Source organism: Nematolebias whitei, chromosome 9 (genome assembly GCF_014905685.2).
Source record: "Nematolebias whitei isolate Nwh7 chromosome 9, NemWhi1, whole genome shotgun sequence".
NCBI lineage: Eukaryota > Metazoa > Chordata > Actinopteri > Cyprinodontiformes > Rivulidae > Nematolebias > Nematolebias whitei.
In genome coordinates, this window is record NC_056506.1 from 30,571,290 (window position 1) to 30,595,656 (window position 24,367).

Sequence of the window (24,367 nt, forward strand, 5' to 3'; positions counted from 1 at the left end):
GAGAGAGAGAGAGAGAGAGTTGTCAGCTGAAGGAGAGTAAAGAGGTTGGATCCTGGAAAGAGCTCATGCTTTTCCTCTGTCCCTCTCATAAATCTTTTGCCGTTTCCTCTTGTTTTTCCTATTCTAAGTTATGGCCTTTTGACAATTATTTTTCTGAAGGGGGTGGAATTACGTTGTTATTTAGGTAAGGAAGTTCACAGCACTTAGAACTCAGCAGCGGGAAGAAGTGGTCTGTAACCCTTTGAACCTGTGGAAAGTAGTGCTCTGTGTTTTCCATTCATAACAGCGGACAATGAACCATTGGACTGGAATGTTGGCAAAGAAGGAATTTATGTATAGGGACACTTTAAAATATTTTTTTAAAGAATGGATATTGTTTTATTATTTGACTGGCTTTCTGTGCTCAGTCTTCACACACCTGCTCGGCCTTGCATGAGGGATTTAGTCATGCAGTTTCCGTTGCCCTGTCCTCTCAAAGCTCACCTTTCCTCACCAGCTCATGACAATCTCATCCATCCAGAATCAGCTGCATTGCATTAATTTAGCACACACCACATAGGCAAATATGGTAACATTGTGTATGTTATAGTCTGACATTGGTTGTCTGATATTTTGAAATGCACACATTTTATGAAAAATTATCTTTTAAGCAGCAGCAAATTCCCAAAGGCTATGCATAGCTGTGGTCTGAGTTGCACATTTAATCTTCTCTTTTTTATTTTTAAAGCACTTTTGCTTGTTTTTTTTTCCCCTCTTGATTTAAGGTCTTTTGAAGGGTCCATGTTTTTTTTTTTCAAAAATATTCTAGTGAGTGTTCAAGAATAAGAGAAATGTTCTAATTTACCTCATGCAGGGCTTACATCCTAAAGTACACCCATTGTCTTGTGTTGGCTTTAAATGTCAGAAAGATTGTGTTTTGAGTCACAGTGGGTTAAGCCATTACGTGGCCACATACAAGGTTAATTGTAGTAAAAGTATTTCCACTTATTCGCTTCTCTAATTATACTTTAAATTGCATATTTAAATTTTACTTTTCAGATAACACCTAAGGAGAGCTATTGTTTCCGTTGAAGTTGCTGAAGAAAAAATGATGTACACTAAAAAGAATTTTAAATTCATACATCGCAACTTTATAACTATAACACCACAGTGACCCACCTTTGCTATTCAAATTAGTGTGCCATTCCTTCCCTTTTATTGTCTTCTGATTTTCCCTAATGTTTTTGCTCTTTTTGTCCTTTTCTTTAGACGGTGCTGATCTTGAAGATGACCCTTCATGTTCTTGGCCAGCATCATCTCCCTCCAGTAAAGATCAGACTTCACCAGGACACTGTGAAGACTATGAATTTGGAGAGGAAGAAGGGGGCCCTGGCCTGCCATATCCATGCCAGTTTTGTGACAAGTCCTTCAGTCGTTTAAGCTTCCTTAAGCGTCACGAACAGAGCCACGGAGATAAACTCCCTTTCAGCTGTACCTTTTGTAGTCGCTTGTTTAAACACAAGCGTAGCCGAGATCGACACGTGAAGCTACATACCGGCGATAAGAAGTATCACTGTGGTGAGTGTGAGTCTGCCTTCTCTCGCAGTGATCACCTCAAAATCCACATGAAAACTCACGCCTCCAATAAACCCCATAAGTGCCCTGTGTGCCGTCGAGGCTTCCTTTCCTCCAGCTCTCTACATGGCCACATGCAAGTACATGAGAGGGGGAAAGATGGCAGCAGCTCAAGCTTTTCTAGAGCTGAGGAATGGAAGCTGAAAGAAACCCGGAAATGCAGTCGGTGTGAGGAAGGCTTTGACGTTCCGGAGGAGCTCCAGCGGCACATCGCAGAGTGTCACCCTGAGTGCTCTCCTTCAGAAGATGGAGGCCTGGGTGCCACCCTACAGTGCATTTACTGCCATGAACCCTTCAGTGATGAGGGCACCCTGCTGACCCACATTGACCAAGCACACAGCAGAGATAGGAAAGGACACACCTGTGCTATCTGCTCTGAGCACTTTTTGTCTGTTGAGGACCTCTATGCGCATATGGATATTCACCAACTCCCTGAATCCAGTAACCATAGTAACAGTCCTTCATTGCTTACTGTGGGCTACACCTCAGTCTCTAGCACTACTCCTGACTCCAATCTCTCAGTCGACAGCTCTACAATGGTGGAAACAGCACCCCCTGTTGCCAAGACAAGAGGAAGAAGAAAGAGAGCTGCTCAGAATATATCTGACATGGGTGGGCGGTCCTCAAAACAGCCTAAAGTATCCTACAGTTGCATCTACTGCAACAAGCAAGTATTCTCCAGCTTGGCTGTACTTCAAATTCACCTACGAACAATGCATCTGGACAAGCCAGAACAAGCTCATACTTGCCAGTTTTGCTTAGAGGTTCTGCCCTCTTTACTAAATCTAAATGAACATCTTAAACAGGTCCACAGTGCAGAAGACCATGCTGCCTTGTTAGCCAGCTTGCCTGATGCCCTTCTTCAGTGTAACTTTTGTCCTGAGGTGTTAAGTGATCTGAACGCCCTGCAGGAACACATCCGCTGTTCCCATGGCTTCCCTAGTCCTGTTGCCAAGGACAGTAATGCCTTCTTTTGCCCCCAATGCTTTATGGGGTTCTTGACAGAGACTACCTTGGAAGAGCATGTTCGTCAGACTCATTGTGATGGAGGAAGCCTGCGCTTTGACTCCCCATTGGCTGTAACTCCCAAGGAACCTATAGTAGAAGTGTACTCCTGCTCATACTGCACCAACTCCCCCATATTTAACAGTGTTTTGAAGCTCAACAAGCACATCAAGGAGAATCACAAGAACATTCCTCTGGCTCTAAACTACATCAACAATGGAAAAAAATCCTTGCGCACTCTCAGCCCCTCTTCCCCAATATCTGTGGAACAAACTGCCATGCTGAAACAAGGTAGCTCAGCCTCACGTACTGCAAGTGAGTTCATATGTAACCAGTGTGGAGCGAAGTATACAAGTTTAGACCTTTTCCAGACTCATCTCAAAACTCATCTGGATGGTCTACAACCTCAGCTCACATGTCCACAGTGCAACAAGGAGTTTCTCAACCAAGAGTCTCTGCTGAAACATGTGACAATACACTTTACTATTACCTCTACGTATTACATCTGTGAGAGTTGTGACAAGCAGTTCACCTCAGTGGATGATCTGCAGAAGCATCTTCTTGACATGCATACTTTTGTTTTTTTTCGTTGCACTCTGTGTCAAGAGGTGTTTGACTCTAAGGTATCTACACAACTCCACCTAGCTGTAAAGCACAGCAATGAAAAGAAGGTATACCGCTGCACATCCTGCAACTGGGACTTCAGACATGAGACTGACCTACAACTGCACGTTAAACACAGTCATCTGGAGAATCAAGGCCGTGCTCACCGCTGTATTTTTTGTGGGGAATCCTTTGGCACAGAGGTAGAGTTGCAATGTCACATTACTACCCACAGCAAGAAGTACAACTGCCGGTTCTGCAGTAAGGCCTTCCATGCCATTGTCCTCTTGGAGAAACATTTAAGGGAGAAACACTGTGTGTTTGAGGGAAAGTCTCAAAACTGTGGCACTAATGGGTCCACAGTAAGTGGTGGGGAAGGCCAGCCCAAAGATGATGCTGAACTACAAGGTCTCTTAACTAACAGCCATGGTCCAGGAGCAGGAGGAGGATCTGTGGTGGAATCCCAGAACAGCCATGATGGAAGTGAGGAAGAGGTGGACACTGCAGAACCAATGTATGGGTGTGAAATATGTGGGGCATCTTACACCATGGAGTCACTCCTCACTAACCACCAGTTAAGAGATCACAATATCCGCCCTGGTGAGAGTGCAATGATAAAACGGAAGGCTGAAATGATCAAGGGCAATCATAAGTGCAATGTCTGTTCCCGTACCTTTTTCTCTGAGGCTGGGCTGAGGGAACATATGCAGACCCACCTTGGGCCTGTCAAACACTACATGTGTCCCATCTGTGGGGAAAGATTCCCTTCTTTGCTTACTTTGACAGAGCACAAGGTCACCCATAGCAAGAGTCTGGACACAGGCAGCTGCCGTATTTGTAAGATGCCACTGCAGAGTGAGGAGGACTTCCTGGAACATTGCCAGATGCATCCTGACCTGAGAAACTCTCTGACAGGTTTCCGATGTGTGGTTTGCATGCAAACAGTGACCTCCACACTGGAGCTCAAGATCCATGGTACCTTCCACATGCAGAAGACAGGCACAATGTCATCTAGTCAACCCCTGGTCCGCAACAATATCATGTCTCAAAACCAGCAGCCACACCTTGCCCAAAAAATTTTCAAGTGTGCCTCTTGCTTAAAAGATTTCCGGTCCAAACAAGACCTAGTGAAGCTAGACATCAATGGACTGCCTTATGGACTCTGTGCATCTTGCATGACTGCTGCAGGCTCCAAGAGCTCCAGCCCAACAGTGAATGGAGGAAGGCAGCAACAGGGTGGAGCCACCACTCCAGCATCAACAGCTGCTGCATGGGTACAAGGGGAGAGTCTCAGTCCTGGAGATGGAAAAGTCAAAGGTGTCTCTTCATCATCTTCTTCTTCTTCCACATCTTCATTATCTGTTATCAAGACACGCTGTTCCAGCTGCAATGTGAAGTTTGAGTCTGAGGCAGAGTTGCAAACCCATGTCCAGACGGTGCACCGAGAACAAGGTGGGGATAGCAATAGCGGACAGCTCAAGACCCCCCAGGTTTCCCCCATGCCAAGAGCCAGTCCTTCACAAACTGAAGAGGTATTGCTAACCAAAGTAAAAAATAATAATAATAAAATAGGTTTAATTAACAAAATTAAAAAAAATGTAATTATGAAGTTCTTACCACTGTATCAACCTGGTAAAACATTGAAATGTTTTATTTATTGTTTACACTTGATGTTTGTTTCTTTTTTCATGTTTATAGAAAAAAACATACCAGTGCATCAAATGTCAGATGGTGTTCTACAGTGAATGGGACATCCAAGTTCATGTGGCTAACCACATGCTAGGTAAGAAACTTTATCATTAAACATGGCTTCTGTGTAATTTCTGAATCAAATAAACAGCACCATAAAATAGTCAATGTGACATTTACATAGCTATAACATTTAAATGTTAGGTGGAATGATTTTGTGTCTATCCTCATTATAATACACATATTAAGTACAGTTTTTATTTTTTTTCTTCAAATTTCATAGCAGACATTTGATTATCTTTAATCAATTTCAATCCGTTTTTGCCCTTTTTTTAAGGATAAATCCATATTAAAAATTGATGTGATATAATAAAATAGTTGACCCTGTCTTCCTCAGGCTCACATGTATCTGGATCACATCACCAAATAGGTGGAATTATTTTAATATTTTTAAGAATCAAATGCATCTTCAGTGTTGTGCTTTTACAAACATGCAAGTTTCATTTTTCCATGCATGTGAATGGTATAATAGAGTGTTTTGTGCATGCTTGTGGAGCATCATCTTTCAACTTCAAACCATTTTTTTAAAGATAGTTTGAAGTAGTGCAAAACATGAAGCATATTTAAACAATAGTTTAAAATTCAAACATACTATTGAAATGATTAAGATATCTCAATGATATGCCCACAGTTCTTTTTTTTTTAGTTTGTTGGCTTGTTGCCTCTTTTTCCTCTAAGAGCTGAACATATTTTGTAGCATATTTTCATTCATTTATACAAGATCAACCAAAAGTTACACATAGCTCTATTTTACAAATTTACACATGTTGATTTTTGTGTGCATGATTCCTATGATGAGAGCATAAGCCAACATCCACATTTTCAAAATGTCTTCACTTTTGGTTGCCATTTGTATGCAAGCAGAATAATTTACAGAGGAGACAATTGGAAAACAGGTTTTCTTGCCTGCAGTAAGTAGGCGTCTGAATTCCAGTCTCACGTTCCTTTATTCATTCATTTATTCAGCTCGTTTGGCGGCTCTTTCATTACACTGCATTATCTGTTGTCTTCAGTGGGGGAGAGACTCATTGATCTGGAACCAAACCGCCTCTCTGTTTGGGACACGCTTCTAGGCGCAGGTGAATTTAAACACGGTGGGCAATTCTATCAGGACTGGTAGGCAATTCTATCAGGGGCCCACTGTTTGTGCATAAACAATCAGAAGCATGTGATTTGTGATTTTGATTCTGCGGTGTATTTGCAAAAGAGAGAGACGAGCCTAGAGTGTGTAGGTGTGTGTTTTGTATTCATCTTTGCGATCTGCTCACCCACCAGTCTACTGGGGGTGCCTAATACAGTACCATGCCAGCATTAGTCCTTTCTCTCGCAAAGGCAGGCACGGAGCACACTGGGAGGGTAGAAAACAAACCCCCCTACTGGTTATTTTATGTCTTTCAGCCGCACAAGCACACAGTTCCCTCATAATAGTGGAATTCAGACAGCTTAAGATAACAGGAGGATAGGTGATTGGGTTATTGTCTGATGTCTTACTTCTATGATGTGCCACTGCTTAGTATTCAACATGATAACAGGTTTCATCTGACTTCTTAAAAGGTTTTGGTTATGCATTTGTTTTGTGATCTCTAAAATATGAGGAAAACAAAGCTCATTTGGATGGGAAACAAAAGGAAAACTGAACAGAACAAAGAAAATGTGTTTCACTGGCATGTCATGTTAGGAAAGTTTTAAAAAAAAGATTTCACGGCTTATTATAGATGATTAAGAATCTCTCCTTTATAATGTAGAATATGGTTAAAGTCAACTCAGCCCGTAAGCACTATGCATCTAATTTGGGCCAAAAACAGAAAAGAAAAAAAAAAACCCATTTGGAAAAGCTCTAAATACCTTCTCCACAGAAAAAAGGGACACTTTCTCCTTTTAATGGCCATCTGCACAGGAGAGGAGAAACAGGGGGCTGGGGTCATCTCCGCTCAGCTGTCAGCGTTATTAGCGTAGGTAATGGAGCAGACGCTGGATTCATAGGGGTGTTGTTTTCATCCATGCCCCGCTCCATGGTGTCAGTTCACACTGATAACTCTATATATAGTGATGTGTCGTGACATAACTATAGTGCTAAGTGTATAGAACAACAAAACCTGAGCCTGTCTCACCCGGACGGGTTCTTATTAGCTGCCTTTGTAACATAATAGTCACTCTGGACTAAATGTTAAAAGCCTCTACCTTCACTTGGTCTCCTCTGGACAAAGTGGTCATAGCCGCCTCTTCTGTAAGAATGCCAGCACATTTTGATGCATGAATATTACAGTCAAATGATGGCGGCCCTGGTTCAGACATAAAGGGCAGTTCTGGAGCTCAGCTACTCCACATTTACTATGATAATGGAGGTAAATGAAAGGGGAGGAAGGGGCCACGGTAGCAGAGGGGTGTGCTGCAGACCAGCTCCAGCCAAGCCCGTGAATGGCCCCACGTGTCTTAAGATGGAGGCTGTAGCCTACTAAGGCCCAGATGGATCAGTACACATTTGCTGTACAGCTGGTCGCTCTGTTTGGGGACCTGGTGTGATACTCCTATGGAGAAAAAAAATGATATCGCCACCATCCAAGGAGCAATTTAATAGCAGGCCAGAAGACAGCTGGCCACTCTTTAGTTTAGAGTTTTTTTGGCATGGCACACTTACAGAATTGAAGGTATCCGATTTTTCTCCAGAGACACAGATTTTTACAGCTGTCAGCTGTTGCAGTCACTATCAATCCATTCATTTTCTATTATTTTTCTAAATTAGAATATATATTTTACCACACTGGAAAATGATTGCGGTAGTTGCGGTTTGTCAAAGTCATCTTTTTTATTTTCTCTTTTTAGGAAGACCTTTGAAGGTCTTTCATTGGCACAAAAGCCTGTTTGGTTTTATCAGCATGCCATCATGGCACCCCATTGCTTCACTTTGACCCTAGTGTAAACTATGACATTTGGAGCCTCATGGGGGGCACGTTTGTCCCATTTATCGTTCTGTTTCAAATGTCCCTCTGTGGATTTTCAGAGCCACAACATGTTTTGAAGCATGGGCTCCGTCTTAAAGGGGTTTTGAAGGTGATAGGGCTTTTTTCTTTCTTTATTTTTTTGTTACACCCTATCTGTTTTCAGTCTCGTCCTGCTCACTCCAAGTGGCACGTGCCAAGGTGGCAGTGCTCAGAAGGACAATTGTAAACAAACAAACCAAACTACATCCTAGAAAAGTGTTTTTGGAGTCACCTCTACAGATATTTTGGTGGTGGGGGGGATTGGTGACAACATTGAGCTCAAAGCCAAGTCAGGGAGGAGCCTTCTCTCACAGAGAGAAGCCAGTGGCCTGGTCGGCCCAGGCAAAGGGGGGCACTGGCGGGGTGGAAAAGTTCGGGGGCGGAGAGGGAAAGGCACATTTGCTGTACAGCTGGCCGCTCTGTGTGAAGCAGGCACTGTGGGCTGTTACAGACCTGGAGAGGAGAGCCAGTGAGAGGCCTTTAACTGTCCTCTAGCTTCTCCTCCTCTCTCTTCTTCCTGTCCACTCTCTCTCCATTTCCCTCTGTCTCAGTATCTAACGCTCACATTTTCATGTTAAGTGAGCTCCAACCTGGCAAAACATACTGAGTTGGCTGTTAGTGTAGAGACCAACAGGAGGCACACTGTAACAGTTTTTGAAGCCGAAAGCCTTGTTTTGTTTCTTGTTAAGAGTTTTAAATTATCCTTGACACATATCCTCTTGTTTCGGGCCCCAGGAGCAACTTGGCTGTTGTACTTTGATTATATGGTCTCCATCAGTGTCTTTGCTCTGGTAAAAACACATGTATTACTCCTTTAAGTATTTTTTTTTCTCTTTATGCACAAAAAGAACACAGGATTTGCATACTTGGTTTCTTTTTCTATAACTATCTTTGATTAGGTATGTCTTACAGTGTTCCCATAATTTCTAAGACTCATTCATAAAGCGTAAACACATGTAAGCTGTTAACAAACATGACCAAACTCTCCTCATTTGACTCCTAGGGGGCTGGATCAGAGTCAGAACTCAATAAACAACAGAGCAAAGGAGCGGGATCAATCTTATGAAATAAATAAGAGAACAGGTTTGGACCAGCCACTGGAAACAAAAGAATCCATCTGTGCCATACACCGAGTCTGATATCTGCCCGCTTTTATTAATTGGCGATTAATAACGCCTCTTTGTTCGTTAGCATAGTCACCTCCCGTGCAGTCAAGTGTACGGCTGCTAATATGCAATTATGTGCACCTTACTGCTCGTTACATTATACCTCTCCCTGACTAATGTGGGGTCCACGAGGAGAATAGAAATCAGCACAAGCTGAAAAAAAAAAAAAAAAACTAAACTAAAAAAACAGCTATCAATAGGATTCTCGCACTCTTTGTGTTACTTGCCTGTCTGGGCGGAGAACAAAACAAAAGAAGTTTCTTACAAATTCCTCGATGTAACCTGGAGACTGCATTAAAAGTTTTACAGCTTTGCAGAGACTGTTTTGCTCTTCCCAGTGTTTTTGTTGTAAAGCAGAGGTAATTGACATCTCCATGGGGATGCTCTGTTGCTAGGCCAGACAAGCTCAGTCTGATGTGGTCCTTATCTATTGATTTTCCTGACATTTCCCCACACCTCACAGACTAGGCCAACATGTGAGAAAATATCTGGTGCTCTCAGTTCATACAGCCTGCTTGTACAAACTCGGAGCGAGCACTTGCCGCCCCTCGCTGCATTGCAATTGGTAGGCAGATGTTGCAGTGGCGACTTGGGGTAAAACTCTCATGTATTGGTTGAAATGGTGTACCTTTTGGGTAATGTGTACACAACAGCAAGTTTAATGCACCAATTTACATGTGAAACATTTAGTGTAAAGCTTTTTATTGCAAGTCTTCTGTAGGACTTAGATGACCTGAATAAAGGTAAGCACTCCTAGACTGTCCTCTTGCTATGTTTTATTGATATACAGTAGAGATGTCCCTTTTAGAGTGTTAATGCCAACCCTTGTTCCAAAGTGAAACCCATAAATACTGGATGATCAGAATTAACCTCTGCATTACTCCTCTTCCCCACGGTCTCTGAGATGTCACCAAGGGTGGAGGTGCATGTGCACCCCTGTTCTGATGGGGTTGCTTAGCAGTCTGACTGAAGGAGGGCTTATGGGAGAAGTGCAAACAGACAGTCCTGCTTTAGTAAAGGTCAAAGCTGCAACCTACACCTCTCAAATCCCAGGTTGGCCCTGATGGGACCAGGGTTCCGATCATGCCTAGAGAGACTTGTGGTAAGGGAGCCATGCAGAGAGTGAAGCGGTGCCCTGCCACTGAACTGCATTGCTTTTAGAGGTTGTCAGCGCCAACAGTACTGTGACAAATCTGTTCTAACTTTGTGTTTTGTGAAATGACATGCACACTGTGACACCAGTAGCAATCATATGCTGCTGAACAGGACATAATTTCAGTATTGTTCTCAGAGCTGTTGTTAAATATGTTTCATAGGTGTGAGGAGATATGTTTTAAATACAACCAGACTCCAAAAGACTTTGGCTAAAAAAAAGTCCAACTCTCTTTATGGAGCACAATGGTGGTTTTTCCAAAGTGCCATGTGACGAATGACCATCCTCATCAAAGTTTGGCTGCGTGAATGGCGGGCAGGGGAGGAGAGAGTAGGGGGGAATAGGGTTCTGAAAGGCCCCCCAGCGTCAAAGCCTTAATAATCATGTGAGCAGCGCTGGACTTCATTACCCTCCTGTTCGACAGGCCGAGTGCCAGCCCGGATTGCTGGCTGGCTGTGGCAAGGTCAACGGCGGAGGAAAAACCAGTTACTGTGTTACTCTGGAGCGGAATGGAGAGGGGCGGCCATCTGTCAGCTCAGGCCTGCCATACCCGCAGAGCAAATGGACACGGGCGGCCAGAGGAGATGCCACAGACACCCATAGAGCTAAACCCAAAGAGCATAACTCTGGGCCAGCCAAAAAATGGGCCTTGATACCACTAAAACACATATATATGTACACACATAGAGAGGATAAGGCTATTTCCAAGAAATTTGGCAGCAGGTTGTGTCTACGTTATTATTATTATTATTTTTTTTTTTATATCTTCAGCACACTGTTGGGCTCCCACAGTTTTAGATCCAGATGGCAAACCATTTGATAAAAAGTTGACAAAAGTTTTGCTTGTTTCTAGCCAACACTAAATATGTGTAATTATAGTTTTCCTTTATGAAGACAATGTGAATATGACGGCAGGAATTATTATTAAGTTGCAGAGACAGTTGACTTTATTTGCGTTATTTTTAGGTTTTACACTGCTCTCTGTCGGAGTCTAAATTTAATGTTTCACATTTCTGGCTGTTTATCAGCAATTGAGTTACACGAGCCCTCTCTGTGAGGACCTTTACGATGCCTTCTGGCCAAAGTGGAAGAACCTTGTGGAATGTTCCAAAGGTCTGTAATAGGTTTCAGGTGCTATGGGCCACTGGCCAACCCTTCCCCCACTTTCAACCCTCTGTCCAACAGACAAAGCCCAAAAATATTCAATTTGCTTCGTTTTGTGTGTTTTAAAACCTAACCAGAAACACTTAAATGCTTACTAACCAAAAGAATAGCCGTGTTTTCTACAAATTGAGCTGCAAACCAAGCAAAACTAAGTACGGCATCTAACGTCCCACTACTTAGCACAGCTGAAGTTCCTGCTTGTTTTCTTCCTGCACCAATAGTACCAATCGCACCCCCTGGCTTGAGCATCAACATACTCCGGAAAAACCGGGAGATGGTCCTGGGCAATTCCCCTCACATTAATGGAAATCACACAGGAACTCCCTGGATGAAAGCTCTATTAGTTATTAAGGTTTAATGTTGGGATCAGTGCTTATATGTTGACTGGAGTGTGCAGCGTTGCTGATGTGGAATTGTCAGAGAGATGCAGATTTAGTGAGGAATTAGTGTACACACAGGATTTAATTAAGGGGATCTATTTCCATCTTGTTAGAAAGAGATAATGTGAGTACTGCATACATTATGTGTTACCATATTAAATGCTGCTTCCTGTAAACAGCATATTAACTACCTTAGTGTGTGTAGATTATAAAATAGAAACAATGTGTTTTTTAGCATAAAGTAATTATAGCATAATGTTAAAATGCACATTTTATGAACATTTTCATGCGTTTTATTATATTTTTTACTAAAATATCTGTATTTTTTTTAAAATGCAAAGACGCACTAAAGTAACAGCCACTGGAGGTAAATTGGCCACACTTGCAACTTCTTCCATTTGTCTTGTTCTATTTCAAGCATGGTGACAAGAACATGAACACTAAAATGACGTGGCCTCTTTGTCTCTTCATTTGTCCCACCGCTTGCCTAGAGACGCAAACCTTAAGCCACCCTCTCTCTGATTAGTCTTTTAACATTTATAATTACTAATTAAGTTAATAAGAGACTTTTAATGTAGTCCTCCTTCAATGGGGAGCAGGGAGGACAACAGATCATTAGCTTCAATAATGAACACGAATGAGACTGATAATGGCCCGTGATGGGTGAAAACTGACAGTTACATCCAGTAAGATGAGTATGTTCAAAAAGCTGAGAGCAACTAACACTTTATGGATTCAAATGTGGAGATGTGAGGAGCTATGCTGCTAACGATAAGAGAGTGAAAGGATTTACAAAGACAAATAAAAAAAGATTTCTACTAATTTAAACAAATGTTTGATGCAAACTATATACTGCTTAATGTTGGCTAAGTCTGCAGTCATAGTGGTAAAGTTAATTTCAAGTACAAATTGTATTATTAAATTAATTAGAAATGCTTTTATTGAGCTTTTGATCTGCCTAATGTTGTTGGTGCATCTCATTTTCTCATCAGTACATTAGCGTCTGCATTATCCTGGTGGCTGTGAGTTGCTGCCCATTAAAAAAGTCATTCCATCTCAGTAGTTTTTTTTTTTTAATTTTTTTAATGCAATTTTTTAATATTTTTTTTTACCTTAACGACAATGCTAATCTGGCACGATCCATGAGCCTTCCCACTTTGGGGAAGGTGCTTATGCCATAATGATTATTATCATTAAGAAGATATTAATGTGCTTGGTGTTTGCGACCCAGCTGCTCATCATGGCCTGAGCTACCACAGGGAGCAGAGCTGCTGCCAAAATGGACAGTGCATGCAGGACACCGCCCACCTGTCCAGAGGTTTCAGGGTTAGCAAAGGTCACCCTTACCTGCCTCCCTCCGCCCTCGGATGAAAAGCAGAGCGATGGCTCGCAACATAAAATTGCTGCAGATAAATCGTCTAATGTGGGCTTGAGTTTAACCATCTAACTGAAGTAAATGCAGGCATCTTCCTCGTCTACTGTTTCAGCACTCGTGTTAATTATAGTTATGTTACTCTGTTGTGTGGGGAAATGTATGTTTTCCCTGCAGAGATTCGTGCCACATAATTATTCATTGGACTGAAATCTTCCTATTATTACAGGCCTTTCCAGCGAAAGAGCACAACTCTAATCCTCCATATGTTTGCATTAAATTAGAGTTTTACAAGTAAGTTGTTAATTTTTTTTTTCTAATTGTGTTAATAAGATGAGTTTTTTTTTCTCTTTTTTTCCCCCAGATTTTTGAGGTAAGTCAGATGCACAATTACTTGTTTTGAAGACGCTCATACAGAAATGGATTATATCAAACTGAAGAGAGAACGACTGAAATTCCTGCAGTCTCTTAGTTTCAAATTGCTGCTTTATTGGAGTTTGGAAAAGAAACCCATAGTTACATTTAATCAAACGAATCGGTGTGGCAGACCAACATAATCAATCACAATCCTTGTCCAATATGCTGCATTCTGTAACTACCAAGCTGGCTTGGAGAAAAGTCAATTATGGCCCCTGTCTCTGCTCCTCTGCCGGGGTTGCTCTAATCCTTTACAGTTTCTGCAGATATTTTCATTATGCTAATATGTGTTGTGTGCTGTTCACATATACAACCTTTTTTCTTTATACTCTTTTTTTAATTTTACTGCCAGTTCCTGCATGATTTAGTCAGTTTGTGTTTGAAGAGTGCAATGTGCCATATCTGGAATAATCAAATTAAGTATTAATGATTTTTACTCTCAAACTAACACTCGTGTTACACCGTGGGCTGCAGTCAGGGATGTTGTTCATATTTCATATGTTCTGTACCCGTTTGGACCCACTCTCACTGTCTCGGTTTGTTTAAAACCATTTACAGTTTTATTTCTACCCAGCTTTTCTCCCTTCTTATATCCTTCAGCTTATTTTATGTTCATGCACAAATACTGTAAACACGCTGATAGACACTCATCACTTAATCCATCAATCGCTTTCCCGTCTTGTGTGTTCTTGCTCCCATTTCGCTCCTGCACTCGTCCTCGAACACAATCACCATGCTGTACATAATGCACATAGGCAAGGAGGCGCACACACAGGCACGCACACACAAGGTAGCTAGCTTGGTTGGTGGGGGCCATGGCTGCAGCTCTTCTGCGCAGTCCCACAGTGGCTCCTGGGGCTCGGCTGCCAGTTGTTTGCCAGCGTCTCCGTGTGGAATTCATTCAAATTAAAGCGGTGGAATGAGGCCCGAGTCCCAGAATGCCTCGTCCCTCTCCTTCATCAGCATTCCGCCGATGAGAGTAATTAAAGCAGAAATTAATTCTGCTGTAAGCAGAGGAGCCACAGAATAACTGATATTAGAGGCTGGATGATGAATGCTTGGCATCAAGGGAGGTCTCAGGGGACGGGAGGAAAATTCACAGATCTTTCTTTCTTTCTTTTTCTTTCTTTCTTTCTTTAAATTGACTCACTACTTTTTTCTCATCTTTGCCTTTTTTTTTTTTTTTTAATCCAGTGACATTTCTCTAGCTTTCGCCACCCAAAGATTTCGACATAGAGCTAAAGCATCTTTGTTCAGTAACAGTAATTCACATTCTGCCACCAGTGGTCATTTGCATATTCAGTCAACAGGCATTTTAGCCCATACTGATGCGGCAAATTCAAGTGGAATATTGCTTACAAAAGCCAAAAATTAGAGTTTTTCAGGCAAACTCCTTATTTAGGACAGCGTTTTAGGTGTCGCTAAAAATAAATCATAACATACATATTAAATTAGACTGCAAATTTAGTTAGACTTAGAGCTAAATTCTTTGTATTACTTTTAAGAACAGCTTTTATTTCTCAGGCGTTGTGGATGACTGAACCTTGAAGATCTCCAGATGATATGATATCCTATCCAGGATGATTCAGTGATCCTTCATCTCCCCCGGCACTTTATTTTTGGAATGGCAAAGCTTAAGCAAGAGCAGTCACAAGACTGAAAGACAAACAAGTGAAGTCTTGAAACACTGAGGCTGGATGAGACCGTCAGTGTTTTCCACTCTTAGAATCAAATGGAATTGAACAAAGGTTAACTCTCTTTGGGATTTTATGGTAATGTGATATACGATGCTGCCATGGAATTTGCCAATGCATGTCTTAGCACTGTCTGACTCCAAGGATGGAGTGGATGGTAATTGCACTGACCTCTGCCCCTCCCTCTCTTCTTCTGCCCTCTGGGTAAAAAGCCTGAGGAGGTAATAAACAATAGATAGATTTGTCTTGTTTGCGTTGCAGCTGCACTCCTAATGACAGACGAGATTGGTCTCTATTTTGCAAATAATTCATGCCAAGATCTGCAGGTAGTTAGATTGCATTTTTAATTGGTTTTGTGCAGGAATGTAACAATCAGATGTAAATGAATAGAACCTCAACCTGAGATTTGCTGACTGGTATTAAGAATTTAGCAGGCTGGCAAAAGACTTGAAACACAGAGTGAATAACCAAAATCTGTATAGAGCCACAACTATGGAAAAGAACCACAAGTAGCCAAACTGGAATAGAAAAAGAAAACCTGTTGATGAAGTTAGTTTAAGAAACAAAAATACTTTTAGCATGATATGACAATATGCGACTTAGAATACTACTATAAATACTGTAAACGTATTTTAAATTGAATAAATATTTGTTAAAAGGTCCACACATTAGGGTAGTATCAACTGAGTTGCTGTTGGTGACTAGTTGGCAAACACCAGTCTTCAGTATGTCTTAAAATGTTTGCAGGGCGTTGGTATTTCCTCACTTAAGTTGCAATATTGTGCAACAAATTGTTAATTTCAAAGCCTTCTCAAGAAGTTAGAACTTAATTTTTAATGTGTACTCAGATTAAATCATAAATCTCAGGGCAGCTGCCAAGGTGGGTATCAATCAGACTGAGGCAGATATGATGTGGTCTAAGGTGGGCGACAGTTTTGTGAGTTGTGGACACAAAATAGGTCTTCATTTTATTTTAAATCAGTCGCAAACACACAAAATAGTCTGCATACTTTAAAGATTACTTGTATCAAATATGAACATGAAATTGTAGTAAAAAAAAAGCAATTTATTTGTATGACATTTATTAAAAACAGAAATGTGTAGTTGTATTTATAAACTCAGGATATACTTTTCTTAATGCACCAAAGGAGTTTCTTAGGGTGCATTCACACCAGCCCTGTTTAGTCCACTTTAAATCAAACTTTAGTTCGTTTGCCTAGAAAGTCCGATTCGTTTGGGGAGATTTGAATGTGCAATCTAACTCTGATGCGGACCAAAAAAAGCGAACTCTGGTCCACCTAAATACCTAGGTCTCGGTTTAGTTGAAGTGAACTCTAGCGCGGTTTGAATACAATGTGAATGCAAACGGACCGGAGACTGCTCCAAAAGCAGGAAGTGGTCTACAGCAGGTCTCTCTTGTAAATGAGTCCCCGAGGCTCAATGGGATTAACCTGTATTTAGGTTGAATGAATACAGTGCAGGGCAAACAAACAAGCATTTCTCTTACATCATACAGAACCATCAGCTCCATGGTCTTCTGCCTCATCTTCCGCTCATGCTAAGTCCATTGTTGAAAAATGACAAAACAGAAATCCTAAAACTGCCAAAATTTGACGCCAAGAAGTGTCTTCTTCAGAGGTTTTTGTGTCGTTTCCTTCAGTAGTTCTTGGTGCAGCGCCACCACAGGTGTTGGGTGGGGGGAACAGGTTGGCTCAATTGACTCAGTTCAGTAAGAATGCAAACCGCACCAGCTGAAAATGTAAACAAATGTTCTGAATATTGGCCTCTAATCGAACCAAGTCTACCAGACTATCAGGTGTGAAAACACCCTTAAACAAGTATTAATGTGTCAGAATGTGAGGGGTGCACAGTGTTGCAGTGGTAAAAGCTGTCACCTCTTAGCAAGAAGTTTGCAGGATCACCTCCTAGCTGAGGGCCTTTCTGAGTTTGTATGTTCTCTTTGTGTGTGCGTGGATTTTCTCCCGGTACTCCGGTCTCCTCACACAGACCAAAAACATACATGTTAGGTTAATTGGTAACTCTAAATTGTCCCTAGATGTGAGTGAAAGTGTGAATGGTTGTTTGTCTCATTTGTCTCTAATGTATATTTCCCTGTGATGGCCTTGCGACCTGTCCAGGGTGTGTTGCTTCTTCCAGAAAGAGAGCTGGTAGAGCTCCCTGCCGCTTGGAAAGGAGGAATGGGTAAAGAAAATTAGTACATAATGATAAATGATATGGTTGGGGCGGGGTGGGGGTGGGGGGGTGGGGTGGTGCGGGGGGGATGTACTCATATGCTGCAGAGCTATAGAACGTAGGCAACGTATTCCTAGCCCTGTTTTGCACATCATTTGGCTTTCTGTTTCCATTTATTCATTCCTTATTCTGAAAGATGATGTGAAGCATGAAGCAGAACTAGTAAACACACTGTAAAGGCATTTTCCTATAAATAATTTAGCAATGGAGTATTTTTATAGAGTCAAGGTTTACCTATGGACCTTACTAAAAGCTTCCTACTTAACTGAAGTTTTCTGAGAGTATCTCTGCAGTGTATCATCTTGCAACAGCAAGTGATTCCTTCCACTGTCATTCAAATGTCAATACTGTTATGAACTGTAAGGACATTTCTTGATATCTGCCACCCCAGAAATGATGGCAGTGTTGTTTGTTTCTCTGCTCGGTGCATGCTTCAATAAAAAATATACTCAAAATGAAACCTTGGTGTAACGATGACCTTAAACGCAATGACACTCTTTCCCATAACATTGTCCTGTCCAATAGTCCAGAACTCCCCTAAGAGGCCTTACAGCAAGTCTTGGAGGAACCAAATGAGAGAGAAATCGATTACTTTCCTCTCTCCACTGTCTCTGCCCTGGCTGAATTACTGAAACAAGATGCTGCACTTAGAGGAGTCTTTGGAGAGACTCAGGAAAAGAAAGAGTGGTGAGGGAGAGAGAAACACTTTTAGGGACATGGGTGCCATTTAGACGAGGACCATCTTCTCACAGAAAGCCACTAAAAGCAGTGAATGATCCTCTTCCTGTCCCTGGCTGGGAGGTGGTTAGCCTCCTGTGGTTAAGTGAATATGGAGCTTACATTCAGGTTTGAGGTCAAAGCAAGATCATTAAAAGAATATTAATTTCCAATCCAAGCCTGACTGTCGCTTACACGAAGCTGCATCATTTCATCTTCAGTTAAGCTTATTTGTGATGTGGTGTGTCACACTCATGACACCAGCCTACATGGCCACATTTTGGATGTTATTTACAAACTTCATGATGTCAAATGAGGGCTGTTTAACATCAACACCAGGTTTTATTATCAAAACTATGAAGATGAAATTGAAGCTTGCTCGTTTGGTAGACAGAACGTGGTGCTTAAGGGACCCAATCCCTGTAAGTGCCATTAGGTGGAAATTGCCGTTCACATATTCCAGTGGTTTGATTAATTACACTCTCTCATGTGCTTTCATAAAGGCCCAATGAAATATGGGGAGCAAATTGCATTGTGTTCCTGTATCCTGTTATGTAAAAGCAGTTTAATTATTGACACATGTTCTGCCACCTGGAAAGGGGAAAGGATTGTTGGACATGAATAGAAATCGCGCAATACCGAAAAGTAGAAGCAGCACTTCAGATGTCATGTGTTTTATATGTGTGACTCACCTCAGATTCTTTAAGCAGCTGGTCAGATGCAGACGCCACAGCTGTAAAGGATGTGTCTCATGAAAGCGGCTGTACTTTGAAACCTGTTTAACTTTGTGAGCCAAGATTGCTTTTTTTTTAAAGGTCTTCTCTAATAAGTATGTTGTTAAAGCAATATTTTGTGGAGGCTGCACAGTCTCTCCTGGGGATTAAAAGATCACTGCTGGCTTTGTGTGATATCTTAAGATAGCTCTTTTTGATCAGAGCAAAGGATTAAGCACTGCTTAGTTACCAACACACGGCTACTTTGAACTCAAAGAAGCCATGTAAGAAGGCAACAGGCAAATGTGCAGCTTTCATACAAATCTTTTTTTCCTCCTTTTTGCCTTTTTCTTTGTTCTTAGAGTTTTTAAAGAACAGCACCATCTAGTGCCATGGAGACTAAATAAAAAAAGCTCAAGTTGTTCTTGCATTCTGCTGTAGCCACTGATACTTAGGCTGCACTCTGCTCTGTATTCTGCAGTGTATGTGGAGGTATTAGCACATAAAACCCTCCTACTGTCATATGAACCGACTGCTGTCCCTGAGCTCGACGAACAGCAGGGCTCTGATACTCAGTCCCAAGCTGTTCCTGTTTGCCCAGAACGATCAGTCCTGGCCTCATGCTCCCTACCTGATCTAGTTGACTGGGCTGCGTAAGTTAGGTAGGCAGTCCCTGTCTCCACTCCCCTCCTTCCTTCCAATATGCACTTGGACCCAGGCTCAGGCTGCACCTTTCGTGTTCCACAGGGATAGGGGGCCAGATGGAGGAATTTGATTAACCAGCAGTGGAGGACCAAATGTTCAATTGGATACAGAACCAGTTGGAAAACGGGAGGGAGCGAGAGATGAGGCAGTGTGAGGGGGGAAGGGGGTGGGTTGGTGGGTAGAGGGAGAAAATCTAAAATGGCTGGTCATGTGCGCCGGCCAATACTTTCCAAAGGGGAGCCCAAACAGACACTGAGGTGTAGTAATGCAGAAGCTCTTTTCCAAGTACCAGCTGGGCCTTTTAGGAGCCTCTATCCCCACAGCAGACACTCGGCAGCCTCCGAGCAGCTTGACTTTACCATATGTGGAACTTTTTTATGCTCCACCTGGTTTCCCCAGGGGACTTGTGCCGCTGGGATGCTGGAGGCAGGTGAATTGCTCTTAATGCAAGGCACTGAATCACTGTGCCAACAACATGAGAGAAGTGCCTAGGGAGAGGAAATGGATCTGTAGAAAGACTGGCGCGGACTGACACAAGCTTGGAGCTTGAGCATGTTTTAGCTAAGAAAAAGTCGTGATGTATCATTTCGTTTCCACTCTCCTCTGCTTTAGTAATGTCATCCCTCATATTTCTTTGAATGTGTCATTTTAAAGCACTTTATTGCATGTACCTAACTAATCCTCAGCTTTTTATTTCTGTTTTTCACATGTTTGAATTTATTTCATGAATTAGTAGTTCGTAAAAATGTATGAATGTTTGGATGTTTCTCCCTAATATCTCTAACACAGAGAAGTAATCCTTTTATGTTGGTGCTCAAATACGATTGGCGGTGCAGCACATCAGGATAGGTACTTTAGGTCAGATGAGCAAGATTTTGGCCAAGATGATGGGGGTGTGGTCACTCTCCTGCCTGCACCTGTCTCACTGCGTCTGTGGCACAGAGCCAGAGGTCAGGGGTCACCACAGGGGGTTGTCAAGGTCAAAGGTTTATCACTCTCCAAGGGGTCTTGGAGCCATCAGTCAGATCCTACAGTACACACGCTCTGCCCAGCTGAATTTTTCTCTTCCCCCACTTTTTCTAATCCTTCCAAATGGCTCCAGCAAAACTCCTGACAGAAGCGAGAGAAACAAACTGTGGGGTGTTGAGCTCTAAGCCATCAGCTGGAGATTTCACTTTGAAAAGATTCCCTTTTACTCGCTGCCCTTTCCACCAATCAGAGGGCACACCAGAGTCCAAGGACCCAGAGCAGCTGCCCTCTGACCCTGCCAGCAGTTGTTGGTTTATTTTGTTTGGGTATTTGAGAGCGAACGGGGCTGCATTTTGACAGGTCGGGCAGCAGGACTTGGATGAGGTCTTTAGCAAAGAAGGCCAGAGAGGGAGAATTTCATAGCTTGAGAAAAGACACAAACACTGAACTGGTTTGGCGGTTCCAGCGTTGCACTCATGTTGCTCGATTAGTTGTCATATTCAGTGAGACATGAGGAAAATGGGCCATTTTAAGGGTGCAAGCAGGGGTATTTAGGCAAAGTAAATCCAATCAAGCAGGCAGAAATTCCACAATACCCATGTATGCAGCTGTGCCCATCACTCGAATTACACCAACCCCCTTCCACCATTTTTATTTTATTTTGGCCCCTCAACTTCCTCTGAATGTGCCAAGAGCGGTTTTTTCTCATCAAGGTATTTGAGAGAGGTAAAGACTCGTAAAGGGGACAATAACCTAGGGTTTTACCCACTCTTAGAAATAATTGAGGCAAAGCCGTGGAACTGCCATGTGTCAATGAAGGGGCCTGTCATGAGAGAGTCATGTGGAATCATGCAAAGAAGTGACATCCGCCGAGAAGAAGTACTAACCATCGTGCTTTAGCACCAAGTCTGATAGACTGCAGGGAATGGACCTGCCGCATCGAACCTGTCAGCTGTTCCTGCAGTGCAAAGTGATCGCGGAGCCCTCCACTGGGACTGTATTACTGAAGGCTTTTCTTCTCTGCTTCTATTTTATTTTTTAGGGTGGGGAGGGCAGGGTTGCAAGTCTGTGTGCAAAAGGGGGTGTTGAGGGGTATAATTTGGAGCACAGAGGGAGCTTCGTCTCTCCATCTTATGATTTGGAGGTGAAGACAAGCGCCCTCGGGGGCCCCCTGTCAGAGCTTTTGGGCGCGCTCAATGCAGACTTCAATAAAAACACACAAAAAGAATTCCCCCACAAGGGCGCCTGGCTGAATTGCTGACGCCAATGTTAAAGATTCAGTTTTCTGTGAATCATTTAGTGCACGACCCTGAGCTTTGCTGCACAACATGACAATCTCAAGGAGTCCCAGCACCACCCTTTCTGTCCTCCTCCTTACACAGGAAACAGGACTAACAACACATCCAGAAAATGTCCGTTCCCCTCCACACACAAACAATTTCACACATTGATCACCCTCTGCCACTCCTCCATTTTCCTCTTCCAGTCCCACCTCTCACTCCTCTTTTTCGTTCCTCCTTTCACTGTATTCCTGTCATGACAAATGTCAAACACAGTCAGTTAGGAGAGTGTTTTTCCCCCTGTATGTTTTTTTTTTTCTTTCTTTTTGGCAACTGAGATCTTGCCAAGTCGAATGTGCGCTGGGACAAGACTGCTGCAGAAGCATCACATTGGAGCATCAGCATCAGATATTTCTGTGAAAGTAACAGAAATGTTTGAAGGTGTTGTCACAAGCTCACAGGTTCCTGCTGTTTGTGTGCACCGGAGGGAAATGGCACCTTCTCAGCCCTTTTGTCTCCTCCCTCCCAGTTGTTGTTTTTTAAAACTTATTCCTCTGTTTAGTTGTTATCACTTTTATTGTGGTTAAGAATCTCAGCATGACTGTTTTTTGTTGGTTTTGACAGTGGGGGTCGGTGTTGTAGTCAGAGTTAAAATTAGAGGAGTTGCTTTTCTGAGTGACTTGGAGACATGTCATCTTCTGGAAGCAGTGGGGAGTCTGTCAGTCACAGCCACGGTGTGTTTTAATCATCTCTGTCCCACTTGGTGGAGCGCTGACGGTTAGAGTGAGGGTTCCCTCCCCTGGACAATACCAGTACGCTAGAATTTCATACACTCTGATGTCAGACACAGCAACCAGTTAAGGAATATGAGACGTTTCTTCCTAGAGTTAATCCTGCAAATTCAATGGGGGAATCAAGCGATGTCTTGTGAATCTGAAGACATATCACAAGCGTGTTTGAAAGGTTTTGTGATCTTTCAGAAGATGTGACAGCTCGAAGGAGATTGGCAACAAAATAGCAGGAGTTTGTCACTATAATGAGAGAACGAAGCTGATAGAATAATCAAAACTTATGATGTGTTTGAAGCCTAATGAGCGGGGGCTCCCCCCAAGCGAGCAATAATAATAGTGTTTTGTAATGTTATAGCCATTTTCATAACACACAGAGGAATTACAATAGGCATTTCTTTTTATATAAAAGTAGGTTAGACTGCAGATAATTTTTTTCCATTATGTAGCAGCAATGACAGCATGTCTTTCTGCTGCGCAGCTCTGAGAGCTCACGCATTCTCCAAAGCCAGGAAGGCAAAGCCAGGCAGTAATTTCTCTTAACCCAGTACGGGGTTGGGCATTGAACTCTTACCTATGCGGCTCAGTCGCCTTAAACCCCAGAACCCATCTGAGTTCTCTCCAGAGATACAGACCCATAGTTGGAAGAGCATCTTCTTAATGTACAAGTGGTCTTTTTATAAATCCAGGAGAGCGTGTGTTAAAAATACCACTCTTAGGATGTCTGGACTGAGCATTTCCTTCTCTTCATGAACCTAATAAAAGTTGTTTATACTAAAAAATAGAGATAGTGACTCAATACTTGTCAAAATGTCTGCGATTGTCCATATAATTACTTAGAAAAAAATAAAGATATTAAAAGTTAGAAATGCATTAGGCTTGTTAGGAATAGACTTTAAGTATCCTTCTCAGTTGCAGTTGGAGTTGCAAGCTTCACCGTAGTGACATGTGCCACTAAAGTGAGCTTTAAACAGAGGCAGTTACAAAAATATTCTTACAAGCCCCCAAGCAATTAGTCCAACTGCCCGCCTTCATCCACCTACCTATTGTGTTCTTTGTATAAAACCATTCTTTTACACCTCCACTTACTCCATCCTCGGAGACGGCGTTGGAAATCCAAGGCTCTGAGTTGAACCCACAGTTGGTTTAAGTGTAATGAAATGTATGTCATGTCTCTGGCTCACTCCCTCCGGCTCCCCCTCACCCCTGGCCCCCTGAATGTGCTGCCTTTGACAGGAAGGCCTCTGTGGCTTCTGCTGCAGTGATCTTTAGCCCCTTCAGGTCCCACTGACTATTTAGGACGTCCCTGCGATTTGTGGGTGGACTCAACCATATACACATGCTTCAGAGCGTTGACTGAGGGGCAGGAGAGACAGTTAGATGGAGCTGAAGCTTTGGACAGCTAAACCACTCCACTGGGAAACCTTACCCTGATGCCTGGGCACATTCTAAAGATAAAAAAAAAACTCTGCTCTGTTAGTATTTGTTAATGTTTTACAAAACGCTTATGGTAAAACAGAGTTGGCACTGCTTATCACACATACACACTCTGGGGGCTCAGAAATATCCGCAATTGCTCCAAGATTTCTACTCTTTATCTGTTTAGTGTGCTCTGTCCAACAATATACACATAATTGAAACCAT

The 24,367-nt window shown here is 42.4% G+C and overlaps 1 protein-coding gene across 2 annotated transcripts in view; it reads left to right on the top strand.

Annotated features, from left to right (window-relative positions):
- Positions 1 to 24,367, top strand: part of znf521 (zinc finger protein 521) — a 103,062-nt gene that overhangs the window by 45,149 nt on the left and 33,546 nt on the right. For both annotated transcript variants that reach the window (XM_037682203.1, XM_037682202.1), the window contains 2 exons: positions 1,249 to 4,754; positions 4,921 to 5,005. In XM_037682203.1, the coding sequence (XP_037538131.1) occupies positions 1,605 to 4,754; positions 4,921 to 5,005 (3,235 nt within the window). In that variant the 5' untranslated portion in view covers positions 1,249 to 1,604. The remainder of the gene's footprint in view (positions 1 to 1,248; positions 4,755 to 4,920; positions 5,006 to 24,367) is intronic.